Source organism: Ornithorhynchus anatinus, chromosome 13 (genome assembly GCF_004115215.2).
Source record: "Ornithorhynchus anatinus isolate Pmale09 chromosome 13, mOrnAna1.pri.v4, whole genome shotgun sequence".
Taxonomy (NCBI): domain Eukaryota; kingdom Metazoa; phylum Chordata; class Mammalia; order Monotremata; family Ornithorhynchidae; genus Ornithorhynchus; species Ornithorhynchus anatinus.
The window spans coordinates 12319808-12335572 of record NC_041740.1 but is presented as its reverse complement, the minus strand read 5'-3'; the positions used below and the strand labels follow the sequence as shown (position 1 = coordinate 12335572).

At 45.6% G+C, this 15765-nt stretch overlaps 2 protein-coding genes across 11 annotated transcripts in view; one reads left to right on the top strand and one right to left on the bottom strand.

Moving 5' to 3' along the window:
• The window catches only part of CUL2 (cullin 2), a 44546-nt gene extending 36161 nt beyond the window's left edge, over positions 1-8385 (bottom strand). For 2 of the 4 annotated variants that reach the window (XM_029077632.2, XM_029077633.2), the window contains exon 1: positions 7931-8035. The gene's annotated coding sequence lies outside the window, so the exon portion shown is untranslated. Of the gene's footprint in view, positions 1-7698; positions 7803-7930; positions 8036-8290 lie in introns of those variants that run through there. The other 2 variants (XM_029077631.2, XM_029077630.2) reach the window with 2 other exon arrangements.
• Positions 8386-8577: 192 nt separating this feature from the next.
• CREM (cAMP responsive element modulator) overlaps positions 8578-15765 on the top strand; it is a 77225-nt gene continuing 70037 nt past the window's right edge. The window contains exon 1 of one of the 7 annotated variants that reach the window (XM_029077645.2): positions 8578-8987. In XM_029077645.2, coding sequence (XP_028933478.1) covers positions 8884-8987 — 104 coding nt within the window. In that variant the 5' untranslated portion in view covers positions 8578-8883. The remainder of the gene's footprint in view (positions 8988-15765) is intronic. The other 6 variants (XM_029077646.2, XM_007667832.4, XM_007667833.4 and 3 more) reach the window with 6 other exon arrangements.

The window sequence follows — 15765 nt, the reverse complement described above, 5'->3', positions numbered from 1 at the left end:
ATCTCAACACTCTATAACTGCTCATTTTAATGAGCTGTATTAACTTTGTGATTTCTAAATCAATATGATTCCTACAATATAAATATATTCAAATGTATTAATATTTGTCTAGGCATAGACTGAATGCACAATTCTGGGTAACCTTGGTGAAAGAGGGAATATGCCCTTGGCTCACGAACCATCCCAACTACTGTAACATTGCTCCAAAGGGAAAACTGGTTGCTATGTATAATGTTTGGACTTGAAGACATAGTTTTTGGACCCTAATTTTGTCAAAAATCAAAGGATTTAGCTTGCTAAATTGAATTTATCTTTATGCTGACCCTCCCAATGCATTCTCTGGCTTTAGCTATCTGGGCAAAGACAATTTTTAAAAAATTTTAAGTTTGTCTTTCCAACAAGCATTTACTACCATTTGGAAATTTGGTATTTCTGATCTTTTAATATAATGAGAAACGCAGTACATTCAGTTCTGCATCACAAGAGTGGGAGTTGGGTGATATAGAGTGGAGAGATTAGAAATGAATTGGGAAAGTATCTTGGAGAAGATGCCAATGGTCACAATAAACAACCACATGCTCATAGTAAATACGTAATGAAATCCCACTGTGCAAAATCTGCTGATGTGCACCAAATCTAAGTATAGGCAGACCTTACAATAATGAAAAAAGGTTTGCTTTGAATCAAAGTCAAACTTTCAATAAAAATGTTCAGTAACATGTATTTTCTTACTTAAATTTTAATGTAAATACTGTACCATTAATTATTGTACCACTAATCTAATCATTGCCTTGGGCTACTTCTCAGTCTAATCGGAGATTAAAAAAAACCAACATATATTTTTGGCAGGAATAAAAATAAGAATAGAAGACCATTGTTTAAGGGCAAAACCTGGTTTACCCAATCAAAAGTTTCATCAACAGGTTCTCTAAAGGCATGCTTAGAATCAATATGTGCTTAAAAATACCACTAATTGATTGATCAACACATTGAATCACCATTGAATCCAAATCCCTCTTAAGTGTTTTCTGAGTGGCTGCCAGTAGGTTATATGTAAATAGGTAAGTGAGAAATTGAGCAAGTTAGACAAAAGCTCTTGTTTTAGGACAAGGTGTTAAAAGATAAGTGTGAAGAATTAAAAAGCAGGGTGTTAACATCCACGCAGATTTAAATCACAAATCATTAACAACATTCTGCACATTCCCTGTAGAGAAGCAATATCGGGTGGGGGGGAAGGTGGGGAGGAGAATGAATGACATTTTGGAATAATACAGTACAATTAGAACTCTTGCCAGATAAAACATTAGTTGATAGTTGCAGATTTGGGTCACTAAACCAAAAGTCACGTAGATGCAAATGCCCCATTTTTAATGAAATCAATTTTCTGGCAGGAGTAAATAGGCAGGATAAAGGAAGGTTGTGGTGAAGAGAAATGAAGATAGACATAGCCGATTATAATTCTGAAATCAAATATCCCTCAACATCCTTTTCAGTACATGTGATTTATAATATTTTATATGTGGCAATAATATAAAACATTTAGCTACTGTACCATACCAACATGCAACTCTTTCCTTAAAATGATCCAATACAGTTACCTTGAAGGAATTTCAGTCAACCAAAACATGAGGACCTGAAATGTATAATTACTCATATAGTACAAGTGCTTAGTGAGCAAGAATGTTGCCTTGTTTTCTTTGTAAAGCCCCAAAATGACTAGTGAAGCACCCTGAAAACCATCTCAACAAATGCTGTTGGCTAGGTGACACGCATCTAGTGGTATCTAAGATGACCTCGGGCTTTTAGAGAAATCACATCTATCCTCCTAAACTGCAGTGCTGTAGGTTTCCTAGGCTGTAAAACTGATGTAGAGCAACAGTTGCCAAGTATGATATTACTACAGTTGATGCTGTACCTAAACCCCAGAATGTTTACAAAGTAAAATTTTTAAAAATTGCATGTGAGAAACTTACAGCCAAGCCTCTTTTAACTGGAAAGCTCTGGTCTAGGGCTTTGTATTTAGGCAGTTTTAGGAGCACCATGTACCCAGCCCATTTACTTTAGCTCTTGGTTTGAAAGGTATTTCTTTTCATAAGCTGTCTACCTACAAATATTGAATTGTCAATATGTTTTATAGAAGGATGACAAGCAGTAAATTAAATAGATCATAACAGAAACTGCAAACCTGGAGATTCTGTTCACAATTAAAATAGTATATTAATCAGAACCAGCTAAACATTAAACGACGATGCTTAATTCATAACTTCATATTCTACTTTCAGGGAGCAACAACTGGGGCATTTGGTATTCCCAAGAAATGATCAACAATCATGCGTTCAATGCTAATGGCCTAAGAGTGCTGAGGGACTGGAAATTAATACATCAGGTCTCACTTTTCATACTAATATGCAGTGTGACTTATGGCATATTGCTTAACCTTTGTGTCCCTCAATTTCCCCAGATGTACAGTAAGAATAATCATACAATCACATAATAATAAGAAACATGGAGGAGATCTCCAGAGAGAGCATTTGATCAAGTACTGTGCCTCTGGGCAAGTGAATCACTAAACCACACGGTACAGATGACTGTCTACTCTTTCCTAAAGGTCTCCATCCTTGGAGATTCAACATTCTCTCTTGGCAACCTATTCCACTGGTCGATCATCCCAACGGTCAAGAAGCTCTTGCTCTGGTCCAGTTGAAATCTCTTCTGCTTTAATTTAAGACAACTTCCGCTTTCTCAGACCTCCATGAAAATGGAGAACATGTGATCAGGATCTTCATAAAAACCACTCAAGTGCTTGAACACCATTATTAAGACATTACTTTGTTTCTCCTCTCTAGATGACTCCTTAATTCCTTTGGCTTTTCCTTATGAGACTTATTTTCCACATATTTTATCTTTTTCCCATTTTTCTCATTCTTCTCTAGAATCTCTTTAATTTACCCTCTACCATTTTAAATTTGCCTAAACTATTAATCTCATGGCAATGGGCTTTGCCAATTTTACAACTTTCAGACCGATAGTAAGACAAAGTCAAACTATCATTAAACAAAAGTTTTCAATCAATCAGTGATATTTACTTTGCACTTAGTATGTGCAGAACACCGTACCAAGCGCTTGAGAGAGTACGATACAACAGAATTAGCAGACACATTCACACAGCATTTCCCCTATTTCCATCTAAAAGTCAATCAGTCATATTTACTGAGTGTTTATTATGTGCAGAACACTGAACTAAGCACTTGGGAGAGTACAATAAAACAATATAACAGACACATTCCCTGCCCACTACGAGCTTACAGTCTAGAAGGGGAGACAGACAATATTAACAAATAATTAATAAATAAAATGACAGACATGTACATAAGTATCGTGGGGCTGGGAGGGGGAAAGAATAAAGAGAACAAGTCAGGGTGACACAGAAGGGAGTGGGAGAAGAGGAAAGGGGGGCTTAAAGAGGCAGAGACCAATAAATGAAGCACCTGTCAGTCAGGCAATTTAGATTCAAGTGCTGGCTTTGCCACTGATAAGTGTGAGATCCTGGGCAAATCACCTAATTTTGGGAGGCCTCGTTTTCTCCATCCATAAGATGAAGATAATACCTGCCTCTGTGGTAAAGGCAAATACAATTGAGTGGAAAAGTGCTTTAAATTCTCAGAAATAAAAGAACTAGGACTATACTGGGTATTATAACGACCCTCCTTATCCTCTTCCTTTTATTCACCATGATTTTACTAATCTTTCTGCTTTCTACCTAAACAGATGTGAAACTGCTGAAATCTTTGTCTTCACATCTATCTTGTTTCCCCTAGCCTCTGCAATTTTGCACTTGGTCATCTCTAGCACATAAATTTTAACATTTGCCTTTGTTCAGGCATAACACAGTTGAGTTCATCAAGTCATTGCACTCACTTTATCATTGAGAAGCCCATCCAAAACTGCTCTTTAAGCTCTCAAATCCAAGTGAGTAAACAATTTGAAGATATTAAACAACTAATAACAACCTGATAAAGTTCTTGCAGAAGGCACTGTCCTAGTTCTAAGTGCTTACAATCCAGGTCACAGGAACAATGCAGCTTCCACACGGAAAGTGGTTAAATTCCCCAAGGTGTAAGATCTTTTTCTTTTAAAAAGTTATTGGGTGGCACACTTCCTTTCTTATAGCAAGTGCACTTATCGGTATTTCTTTACGAAAAACTTATCGACACACTTGAGGAATAATACTTTGGGATTCTAAGAGAACCACATGCATTGTGTATTTTGGGAGACGAGGCTAGTTCACTGAAAGAGGTTTTGAAAACTGATAAATAGCCTACTGATAAGTAACCCTCGGTTCTCTCTTTACAGCAACACTGTGCAACATACCAAAATGCTTTTATTTATTATGTGAAAAGCAAATGAATTTTCTGTCTTCCAACTGAAGTCAACGAATCCAAATGAAGGAGAAAGAAATCAGAATTATTTCCAGCAGAAAACAAAACCTGTTTAGATAAATAAAACCTGCTACTCAGCTTATTTTAATACAACCGACTGGTTAAATCATTCCAAATGAAACATAAAATATACGAAATAAGATAACGTTTTTCATTAATAACGTCCATGCCGACTAAAATAGAAGCATCAACAAAAATATTTATGGAACAACTAGAGTCTGTCTGGGAAAACACTGAAGACTAGAGCACTACCTTATTTAGGTCAGCAAAATTAAACAAAAATACTCTCAACTCTTTTTTTTAAGCATCCAAACAGTAAAATATGCTCTAAAACAGTTTCTCCAATGCAGACACCATAGTTTCCGAGTCACAGACACACAGGTAGACTCACACCACCAAATGGAAAAGAAAAAAGAAAAAAAAGTCACAGAGACTAAGTTAAAATCAGAGATGGAGGGAAACCAGCTTGACGCAAGAGATACTCAGTATTTTAAAATACCATTACTGTTTCAAAGATCCCTGCTAGTTTTTATTAGCTGAGTTTTAAAATGTAAGACCTCCAAAATGTAGTGGTCTCCAAAGAGAATCACACCAGAATTTTCTTGGTCCATTCATCCAGAAATGTAAGAACATTAAGATCAACTGGTCCCCCTAAAGTCGTCTTAAAAAATATATTTTGCTTACATTTCTGGACAAGAATACCATGTATGATGACAGAACAAATGGAATATAAGGTGATTATACTCATAGATTATTATTCTTATTATAGTATTTGCTAAACGCTATTGGGTTGGACACAGTCCCCGTCCCACCTCTCAATCCCCATTTTACAGATGGGGTAACTGAGGCCTAGTGAAGTAACTTGCCCAGTTACACTGCAGGCAAGTGGCAGAGCTGGGATTAGAACCCATGACCTTCTGAGTTCCAGGCCCGTGCTCTATCCACTAGGCCATGCTGCTTTTTGAGAGGAGGCTATCTGAAGCTAATACCCAGAGAAGAGGAAGGGACTTCACATATTTTGCAACAGTCCAGATCATTTGTAGATCCTAAGCATGGGCAGGCGATTAGCCCAGGACATATTTTTTGATAGGAACGACTGAACCGCATTTCATAAACAAGGAGATTAGGTCTAGGAGCATGTCCTGTGGGCACCTTCTTAGTTGTGCTCAAAATGAGTTGAAGAACCACATGCATTGGGTATTTTGGGAGAAGAGCCTAGTTCACTGAAAAAGTACTTTCAGTCTACGTGAACCTGGAAAAAGCGGCCTTTTACCACAGACGCGCATGAGTTTGGGGAAAATCCATTTGAAGAGTCAGGTATGTGTTTTCGAATACATCTGTGTCGCATCTCTTCAGGGCAGTTTTGGCTGTAGGGAAAAAGCATGTTGGGGGATGGGGATGCAGTGGTTCTGATCCAGTTGGACATTGCTCCTCGAGGCCAATTAGGTCTGGAAGAGGGGCAGGTTCCACTAAAGCCAAGGGCCTGGGGCGACCCCTTTAATTCACTATACCCTTGACAGGGCTCTGGATGTCCCTGGGACTGAGGACTTGAGAAGCATTGTGGCTTAGTGGAAAGAGCTCGGGGCTGGGAGTCAGAGGTCGTGGGTTCTAATCCTGGCTCTGTCAACAGTCTGCTGTGGGACCTTGTGTAAGCCACTTAACTCCTCAGTGCTTCCATTACCTCACCTTTAAGCACAGTGCACTGTACATAGTAAGCGCTTAACAAATGCCATCATTATTATTATTCCCCATTACTATCACTATGGTATCTGTTAAGCGCTTGGTACTTGCCAAGCACTGTTCTAAGTGCTGGGGTAGATACGAGGTAATTAGATTGCCCCACGTTGGGCTCACAGTCTTAATCCCCCTACTATTATTATGGTATTTGGTAAGCACTTGGTACTTGCCAAGCACTGTTCTAAGCGCTGGGGTAGATACAAGGTAATTAAGATTGTCCCACGTGGGGCTCACAGTCTGGCTTAGTGGAAAGAGCCCGGGGTTGGGAGTCAGAGGTCGTGGGTTCTAATCCTGGCTTTGCCACTTGTCTGCCGTATAGCCTTGGGCACATCACTTCTCTGTTAATAATAATAATGTAACTTGATTATTACTAGAGAAGCAGCATGGCTGAGTGGAAAGATCCCGGGCTGGGGAAATCAGAGGTCATGGTTCGAATCCCGGCTCTGCCACTTGTCAGCTGCGTGACCTTGCACAAGTCACTTCACTTTTCTGTGCCTCAGTTCCCTCATCTGTCAAAGGGGGATGAAGGCTGCGAGCCTCACGTGGGACAACCTGATGACCCTGGATCTACCGCGGCGCTTAGAACGGTGCTCTGCACAGAGTAAACGCTTAACAAATACCAACATTATTATTATTAATGATGATAACACGCGTGGTTGCTGGTGTTGTTTGGGCAGTGCGGGGGCAGGGAGGGCCAGTGGGTTGGGAGACTTTCCGAGGTGGGAAAGGGCCCGGCCTTTGGGGGTCCCCGGGGGAAAAGGGGGGGCACCTCGGGGGCCTGGAGGTGGAAGGCTGGGCCGGGGTGCTGCCCGCCTCCCCCCGCACCTCTCTTTCTGCCCCTGCCTCCTCCCCCTGCTCTCTGCCCCTGCCCCCCTCCTTCTGCCCCTGCCCGCCTCCCCCTGTTCCTGCCCCTCTCCCTCTGCCCCCCCTCTCTGCCCCTACACCCTCTCCCTGCCCCCCTTCCTCTGCCCCTGCCCGCCTCCCCCTCCCCCTGCCCCTCTCCCTCTGCTCCCCTCTCTCTTACACCCTCCTCCTGCCCCCCACCCTCTGCCCCTGCCCCCCTCCCCCTGCTCCTGCCCCTCTCCCTCTGCCCCTGCCCGCTGCCCCGCCGGGCGGGAGGAGGCGGCTGGCGGCGGAGGGAGACGGGATCGATCCCCGCTCCAGGCGCCTGGGTGACTCTTTCCCGGCTGAGGAAACAAAAGTGAAAATATTTGGGACGCGTGGTGGAGCGGGGGTCAAACCCTCCCCTCGGCGGCCCTTTCTTCCTCCCTCTCCGGCCTCCCGTGCGGGCCCCGGGGGCCCGACACACATCTCCCCGTCCAGACCCAGACAGACAGAGACAGAGAGACAGAGAGCGGGCCGGGCCGGCCGAGCCGGTGCCGTGTGGCCGGTCCTGGGGGGGGGGGGGGGGGGGGAGCGGAGGCCGCGGGGCCCGCGCAGGCCGCCCTCGGCCCCGGCCCCCCGGCTTCGGGCCCCGCGGCGGGTCAAGTTTCCCGGGGCGGGCGCCCCTCGGGGGAGTTACCTGCCCGCGGGGCCGGGCCCGGGCCCGGGGCGAGGGGCGGCGGGGGCTGGCAGGGAGCCGACGTCTCCCCGCCTCACGGCGCTGCCATTACGGTGCGGCCCAGCCTCCCCTCGGCGCTGCCGCCGCCGCCGCAGGCCCCGGCCCGGAGGGTGGGAGGGAGGCCGACGGACGGACGGACGGACCCCCCGGGGAAGGAGGGAGGCGGCGGCCCTCGCGGCCCCCCGCCACTCACCCGCCTCCGGCTCGGAGCGACAGCCGAGGCCGCGGGCCGTCGGCCGCCGAGGACGCCCTGAGGGGCAGCGGGCGCGGCGGGGCTGTCGCTGGCCTCGGCCTCCTCTCGGCGCCCTCGGTGCGCCGGACGACCCCCCCCCCCCAGACCGTGCGATGGTAGAATCCGAAACTACGGCGAGCCGCGAGGATCCAACTTCGCCCCCCCCCCCCCCCTACGCCGGGCCGGCCCCACAAATAAAGGCGGCGGGGCAGGGGAGGTGTGACGGGATAATGGAGGCGGCCGAGGGGCCGCCGGCCGGCGCCCCCCAGGCCTCCGGTCCCGCCCCCCCGAGGACGTGCCCTCCCGCCGCGTCCCCCCCACCTGAGCCTGGGGGTGTTCCAGGAGCGGAGCGGGGGGCGGCTCAGCCGGTGGCGGCTCAGCCGGTGGCGGGCCGGGCCCTGGGCCCTGCCATGTGTGGGCGTGACGTCACGGCCCGGCGCAATGGCTGCCCGGGAGGAGGAGGAGGAGGAGGAGGAGAAGGAGGAGGAGGAGGAGAGAAGGGGATGGCGGCCGGCCCCTCCCCCCCTCCGCCGCCCCCCCCCCTCCGCCGCCCCGCCGGGACCAGCCCACCGCCACAGCGTCGGCCCTCTTCCCCTCATGGGCCCCGGTGGTCGGGGGCCGCTCGGGGTCCTCGATGCCCGCCTGTCCGTCTTTGACAGCTCGCCTCGTCCAGGCGCTTAGACCAGGGCTGTGCACACGGAAAGCGCTCACTAAATAGACCGCTGAACGTATGAATCGTTCGCTCCCCGTGCGCTCATTCAGTCGTATGCACTCGGTGCAGACCCCCCCCCCGACTAAGCGCTCGGAATGGCAATTCGGCACCGAGAGGGACCGTCCCGGCCCAAGGACCGGCTCCCGGTCCAAACGGGGGAGAACAGAAGGCTAAACTGGCATCCCCTGCCCCAACTCTAGGGATGGGCTTCAGGGACCCCACCATGGAAACACTGGGAAGAGGAAAGAGGTGGGGGGCAAGGCCTGAAAGGCTCTCTTCTTCACTCTCACAAGCAGGACAGATTGGGTGAGTGTCCCCTTACTCATGCCTTTGGGGTTTTCTGTTGCTGTTTTTTGATTCGGTATTTGTTCCGGCGCTTAAAACAGCGCTCCGGCGCTTAGAACGGTGCTCGGCGCATAGGAAGCGCTTAACAGATACCAACATTATTTATTCAAGAAGGTAGCGAGCCCTGTTCCAAGCCCTGGGGTATTTACAAGTTAATCGGGTCGTTCATAGTCCCCGTCCGACATGGGGCTCGCCCCGTCTAAGTAGGAGGTCGGATTCTGAGGCACAGAGAAATTAAGTTTACACAGAAGAGGCAGAGCTGGGATTGGAACCCAGGTCCTCGGACGCCCAGGCCCAGTTTCCTTCCACTAGGCCACACACACTTTCCCTGTCGTTGCTGACGGGAGGTAAACTGTCAGGCCTGTTTAAGGTGACCATTAGGCAAACAGCAGTGGACTGAGACTCGAGTCACGTTCAGGGGCTCTGCCACTGCCTTCTGGATTAATAATAATAATAATAAGGGTATTTGTTAATCGCTTACTGTGTGTCCGAACACTGTTCTAAGCGCTGGGGTAGAAGCTACACGGGATCATTCGGTCGTATTAAGCACTTACTGCGTGCAGAGCGCTGTACTAAACGCTTGGGAAAGTACAACAATAAAGAGAGGTTGGACCCAATCCCCGTCCCACTTGGAGCTCACAGTCGTAGTCCCCATTTTACAGATGAGGTAGCTGAGGCACAGAGAAGTTAAGTGACTTGCCCAAGGTCACAGAGCAGACAAGTCAGGGAGCCAGGATTAGAACATAATTTACTTAACTGAACTCAACTTCTCTGTGCCTCAGTTACCGCATCTGAAAACGAAGATAAGGTACCTATTCCCGCTCCCTCCCTACGGGGAATAGGGCCTGTATCTGAATTGTATATATTGCAGCGTGGCGCAGTGGAAACAGCACGGGCTTTGGAGTCAGGACTCATGAGTTCGAATCCCAGCTCTGCCACTTGTCAGCTGTGTGACTGTGGACAAGTCACTTAACTTCTCAGTTCCCTCATCTGTAAAATGGGGATTAAGACTGTGAGCCCCACGTGGGACAACCTGATTCCCCTGTGTTTACCCCAGCGCTTAGAACAGTGCTCTGCACATAGTAAGCGCTTAACAAATACCAACATTATTATATTGTATCTACCACAAGATTTGGCAAAGAGTAAGTGCTAAACAAATACCGTTATTAATATTATTATTAGGAAGAAAACCTAGGTTCAGTAACCAGAGGTCCCAATTTCAGGGCTAGTCAGGAGACTTGGGTTCAAAGCCCAGCTTCATCACTTGCCTGCTGGACAAGTCTCTTAATTTCCTGGGCCTCGGTTTCCTCATGTTTAAAATGGGGATTAAAATACTTCTCCTCCCTTCCCCTTAGACCGTGAGCTCCACGTGAGTCAGGGATTAGGTCCGATTTTGATTCTCCTCTACCTACCCCAGCACTCACCGCCATTCTTGGCACAGTGTAAACCCTTAACAAATACCATAGTCATTAGGATTACAGTCATTAGGAGAAGCAGCATGGCCCAGTGGATAGAGCACAGGCCTGGGACTCAGAAGGACCTGGGTTCCGCCACTGGTCTGCTGTGCGACGTTGGGCAAGTCACTTCTCTTCTCTGAGCCTCAATTCCCCCATCTGTATAAATGGGGTTAAGACTGTGAGCCTCATGTGGGACGTGGACTGAGGCCAACCTGATTTGGTTATATTTACCCCAGTGCTTAGTATTGTGCCTGACACACAGTAAGCGCTTAACAAACACCAGAGGGGAAAAAAATTCAGCAAGGTTAGGGGATTCAAATCCTCCCATTTTTAGGCTGAGGTCCGGAGCTCACAACCAGAGCTCAGCAGTCAGAGTGCTGTCAATCAATCAGTGGTACTTATTGAGCTCTTATTGTGTGCAGAGCACTGTACTAGGTGCTTGGGGGAGAAGGATATAAGAGGAGTTGGTAAACACAATCCCTGCCAAAAGGAGTTTACAGATCAGACTGGGGAGACAAACATTAAAATAAATTACAGAGAGGGGATTGTTGACATCTGCCTTCATGAGGGTAATGGAGCCATTTGCTGCTCATTCATTCAGTCATTCATTCATTCATTCAATCCTATTTATTGAGTGCTTAGTGTGTGCAAAGCACTGTACTAAGCACTTGGGAGAGTACGATATAACAATCAACCGACACATTCCCTGCCTACAACGAGTTTTCAGTCTAATGAGGGAGACAGACATTAAGATGAATAAATATATAAAGAACAGATAGGTACATAAGTACTGAGGGTCTGGGAGCCGAGGATGAATAAAGGGAGCAAGTCAGGACGACTCAGAAGGGAATGGGAGAAGAGGTAAGGAAGGCTTATTCAGAGAAGGCCTCTGGAAGGAGATGTACCTTCAATAAGGCTTTGAAAAGGGAGAGGGTAATAAATAATATGTCGGATAAGGGGAGGGAGGGCGATCCAGGTCAGAGGCAGGACGTGGGAGAGAGATCAGTGGCGAGATAGAGGAGATGGAGATTCTCAGTCCTTAAGAAGTTTCTGCTCATAAGCAGCTGCTCCTTTCTTGACTTCACTGTGCTCTGCTGGTCTGTCTTTGAAAGTTGGAAGTCTTGCCTGACTAATCTCTCAACTCCCCACCCAATTTCCCTCCCAAATGTGTCACCTATGCACTTGAGTCCTTAACGCCTAAGCTCTCAAGTGCTCCCTCACCCCACCCCTTTGTCCTCCCTTACCTCCAAAATATTTCCTGGATCTGCTTCTTCCTTTCCACCACCCTGGTTCAAACTACAGCTCAAATAATAATGATAATAGTACTAATAATGTTACAATACCTTGGTTTTTGTATAGCACTTTTATTCTCAAAGTGCTCTCACATTACTTTTGCCCTCCCAACAATCCTGTGAAGTAGGTTTAAAGGCAGATATGATGATCTCCATGTTGCATATAAGGAAACTGGGGAACAGAGAGGTTAAGCGACTTGCCCCGGGCCACCCAGCAGGCGGGTGGCAGAGTTCGGCCTCAAACGCGGTTCCTCTGACACTCTTCCACTACACCGCCTTGCCTAATATAGTTTTTAGACTGCATCCTCCTGGAGTCCTCCTGGACCTCCTTGTCTCCAGCCTCTTCCCCTTCAGTCCACATTCCACACTGTTGCCTGGATCTTCCTGAAACACTACTCGACCCACATCACTCCACTGAAGGTTCACAGACCCTCCAATGGCTGCCCATCTGTTTCCCTTTTAAAAAAACAAACAAAAAACAGCTTTCCTTGGGCTTTAAGACTCTCTAGCCGTTTTTCCCATCTTTCATCTCAGCTGTCTTGACCTGCTTAGCCCCAGCTCACTCTCTTAGGGCTTTCCAAGCCCATTTTCAACTAACTTTGTCAGTCTTCTTCCATTTAGGTGAACTCTGAGCATGCCGGTCATACCACGGTATTGCTTTCTGCTTCCTGGCATCTCGGCCCTATTAAATGTTCTCCCCTCTGGTTTCAAGGCTAAATGTTTTGGGAGTCTATTTCTGACTTTCCTCCCAAACAATAATTCCCCTGATGTCAATCTCATTTCCAAATGAGGGGTTCAGTCATTTAACCATACCAAATAAGGGTCTCCTGATTCCTCTGCTTTTTCAAAGAGCTGTAACTGTTGTGTCCCCATTTTCTTTCTACCCAGTTGAAGATATTCTGAGCTGGAAGAGACATGTTGGATGTTTCATTCCAATGCAGAGTTCTTAAATTCAGCAAAACTAAACTGTGACCTGTTTTCTGTCATTCCCTTTGTGACTTGCAAAAATAAACTTCATTTGAACTGCTATTAAAAATGGCATTTTCTGGAAAGCTAAAATAATGCAAAAGGCTTTCCCACCACAGTCATGGAAGTCAAACCTTACTTTAGACCAATTTGCAAGCAGTGGATGTCTTAATGGAGAACCATGTGTTGTTTTTCATTTTTGAGAAGCAGCGGGGCATGAGAAGCAGTATGGTGTGGTGGATAGAGCACAGGCCTGGGAGTCAGAAAGTCGTGGGTTCCAGTCCCAGCTTCACCACTTGTCTGCTGTGTGACCTGGGACAAGATGCTTCACTTTTCTGGGCCCCGGTTACCTCATCTGTAAAACGGGGAGTGAGACTGTGAGCCCTATTTGGGACAGGGACTGTATCCAACCTGATTACCTTGTATCTACCGCAGTGCTTAGAACAGTGCTTGGCACATAGTAAGCACTTAACAAATACCATAATGATTATTATTATCATTATTATTAATAATAAAGCACTGTTAAGGATTCATTTTTTTCTCCAGAACATATAATGTTTACCTTAGCGTGGATTAATGTTTTACCCTATCTATGAATTGCATAGTTTTCGTTCTCGAATAAAATATTTGCACTTGGATCTGTGACTTGTGGGCATTTGATTTTCACGCCATCCTCAATGCCACAGCACTTATGCACATATATTTACATTATATATCATAAATTATTTACTTACATTAGTGTCTGTTTTGCCCTCTAGACTGTAGGCCTGTTGTGATCAGGGAATGTGTCTGCCAACTCCTGTACTCCCCTAGGTGCTTACTACAGTGCTCTGCACATAGGAAGCGCTCAATAATAATTGCCATTGATTGAATGAGTGATCCTAGGAGTTGTTCCCTGAAACTTTAATGAATTTCCAAACCAAGAAATACACAGATTTTAAGGTGGAAAGGTTAACTTTCTTGAGGGGCTTCCTTGGAATCACTGTGTAGTTATGCCCAGGTAATTCCGTCCTTGTGACGAGACAACAGATTTGTTCATCTCCCTTCCACAGGTTCTCCACCCTTACACACACTCTTTCTCTCTCTCTGACTCTCTCCTGTACACCCTCTCAGTCCCTGACCTCTTTATCCTTGCCCTTTGCATGTTGCTGACAGCCAAAAGGGAGCAGTGAAGCAACTTGACCAAAAATATGGATCAAGCATTAGCATCAATCAAACTAACTGGCAGCCACAGTTCTTTTGCCCAGAGCCCCAGGAAATAAAGCCCACACTTAATAACCAAATAAACCCCTGGCTTCTGGGAAAGAGAAATCCAGGCAAAAAATTCCAGTGTTTTCTCAGGTAAAATCAATCAATTGATTGTATTTATTAAGCACTTAATGTGTTTCCACAGTCCTGATTGTATTACTGCTTTTTTTACTGCTGCTGCCTTGCAAGGGCTAATATGCATCTTAAAATACTAGAGAATAATGTTCTTTGGCTTTATAATATTATTACTACTACTAATGATTGCATTTGCTTGCTATGCCAAGCACTATACTAAGCACTGGGAGTAGATAGTTCTTTCCCTCACAGCCTAAGTAGGAGGAAAAACAGGTATTTAATCCTAATAACAACAATAATAATCCCTCAAGACTCTAAACTCCTCGGGGACAGCAAACATGTCTATCAACGCCATTATACTGTACTTTCCCAAGGGCTTAGTATAGTGTTCTGCACATATTAAGTGCTCAACAAATACAATGGATTGAATAATAATAATAACAATCATAGTATTTGTGCCTACTAAGATTATCATACTGGAGACAGTTCCTGTCCATGTGGGATTCACGGTCTAAGTAGGAGGGAAAACAGGTATTGAAATCCCCATTTAGTAGATGAGGAAACTGAGGCCCAGAAAAGTTAAGTGACTTTCCCAAGGTCATACCATAGGCATGTGGCAAAGCCAAGATTAGAACCCAGGTCTGCTGACTCCCAGAGGAATTAAAATATTTTATTTTCCAATTTTAAAATACACCCACAATTTGTGACTTTTAGAATGAATTCCCTATTAAGGTGAATAATAATAATATAATAATAATAATGGTATTTGTTAAGCCCTTACTATGTAACAAGCACTGTACTAAGTACAGGGGTAAATACAAGATAATGAAGTTGCACACAGTCCCTGGTCCCACAGAGGGCTCACAGTCTTAATCCCCAGTTCACAGATGAGGAAATCGAGGCACAGGTAAGTTAAGTAACTTGTCCAAGGTCACACAAGTAGTGGATTCAGGATTAAAACCCTGGTCCTTCTGACTCCCAGGCTCATGCTGTATCCACTAGGCCACTCTGCTTCCCACAAAAACTTTCAACTCAAGAGGAAAATAAATGAGAGTTAAATAAATATTGAATCGAATAAGAACCATTTCATATGGAGGGCGTAACTCATTTTACTCATTTTCATGTGCTCTACACTTAGTAAGCACTTAACAAATACCAACATTATTATTATTATTATTTGGGTTTCAAAACAACTGCACAATGCAGTAACATGCATTTGTTGCCTTAGGTTAATCACTCATTTGTTCATTTTACTTGCAATTTGTGGATCTATGTAATTTTCTGTGACTAAACTTTTTCAAACCTGTTCATCACAATATTTCTATTAAATTTAGTTTTAATCCCACCGAGAATCGTGTTCTGTCTCTCTTTCATATCTGCTCCTGTAGATGTTAACTAAAATGCTTACTGGAAATGAACATTTCATGGATGACCCTTTCTTGGGTCCTCTCCATATTTTGTTTCTGAAACAATGCCATCTGACACATTCTGAATGATTGATGGGGTAGAGGATGCTTTATTAGCAGAGTGAAAATTTGGGGGTAGCTTGTGAATGTAAAACACACCACCTCATTCTAACAAAAGGAGAGAGGGCTGGGGCTTTGGGTGACTCAGGAAAATGTGGGTGGGGCTACAATCTGTGTTTGGGAAGTTGGAACCAGATTAACAGGCTCCGCCATTTCTTTTCTTGTGTACCCTTTG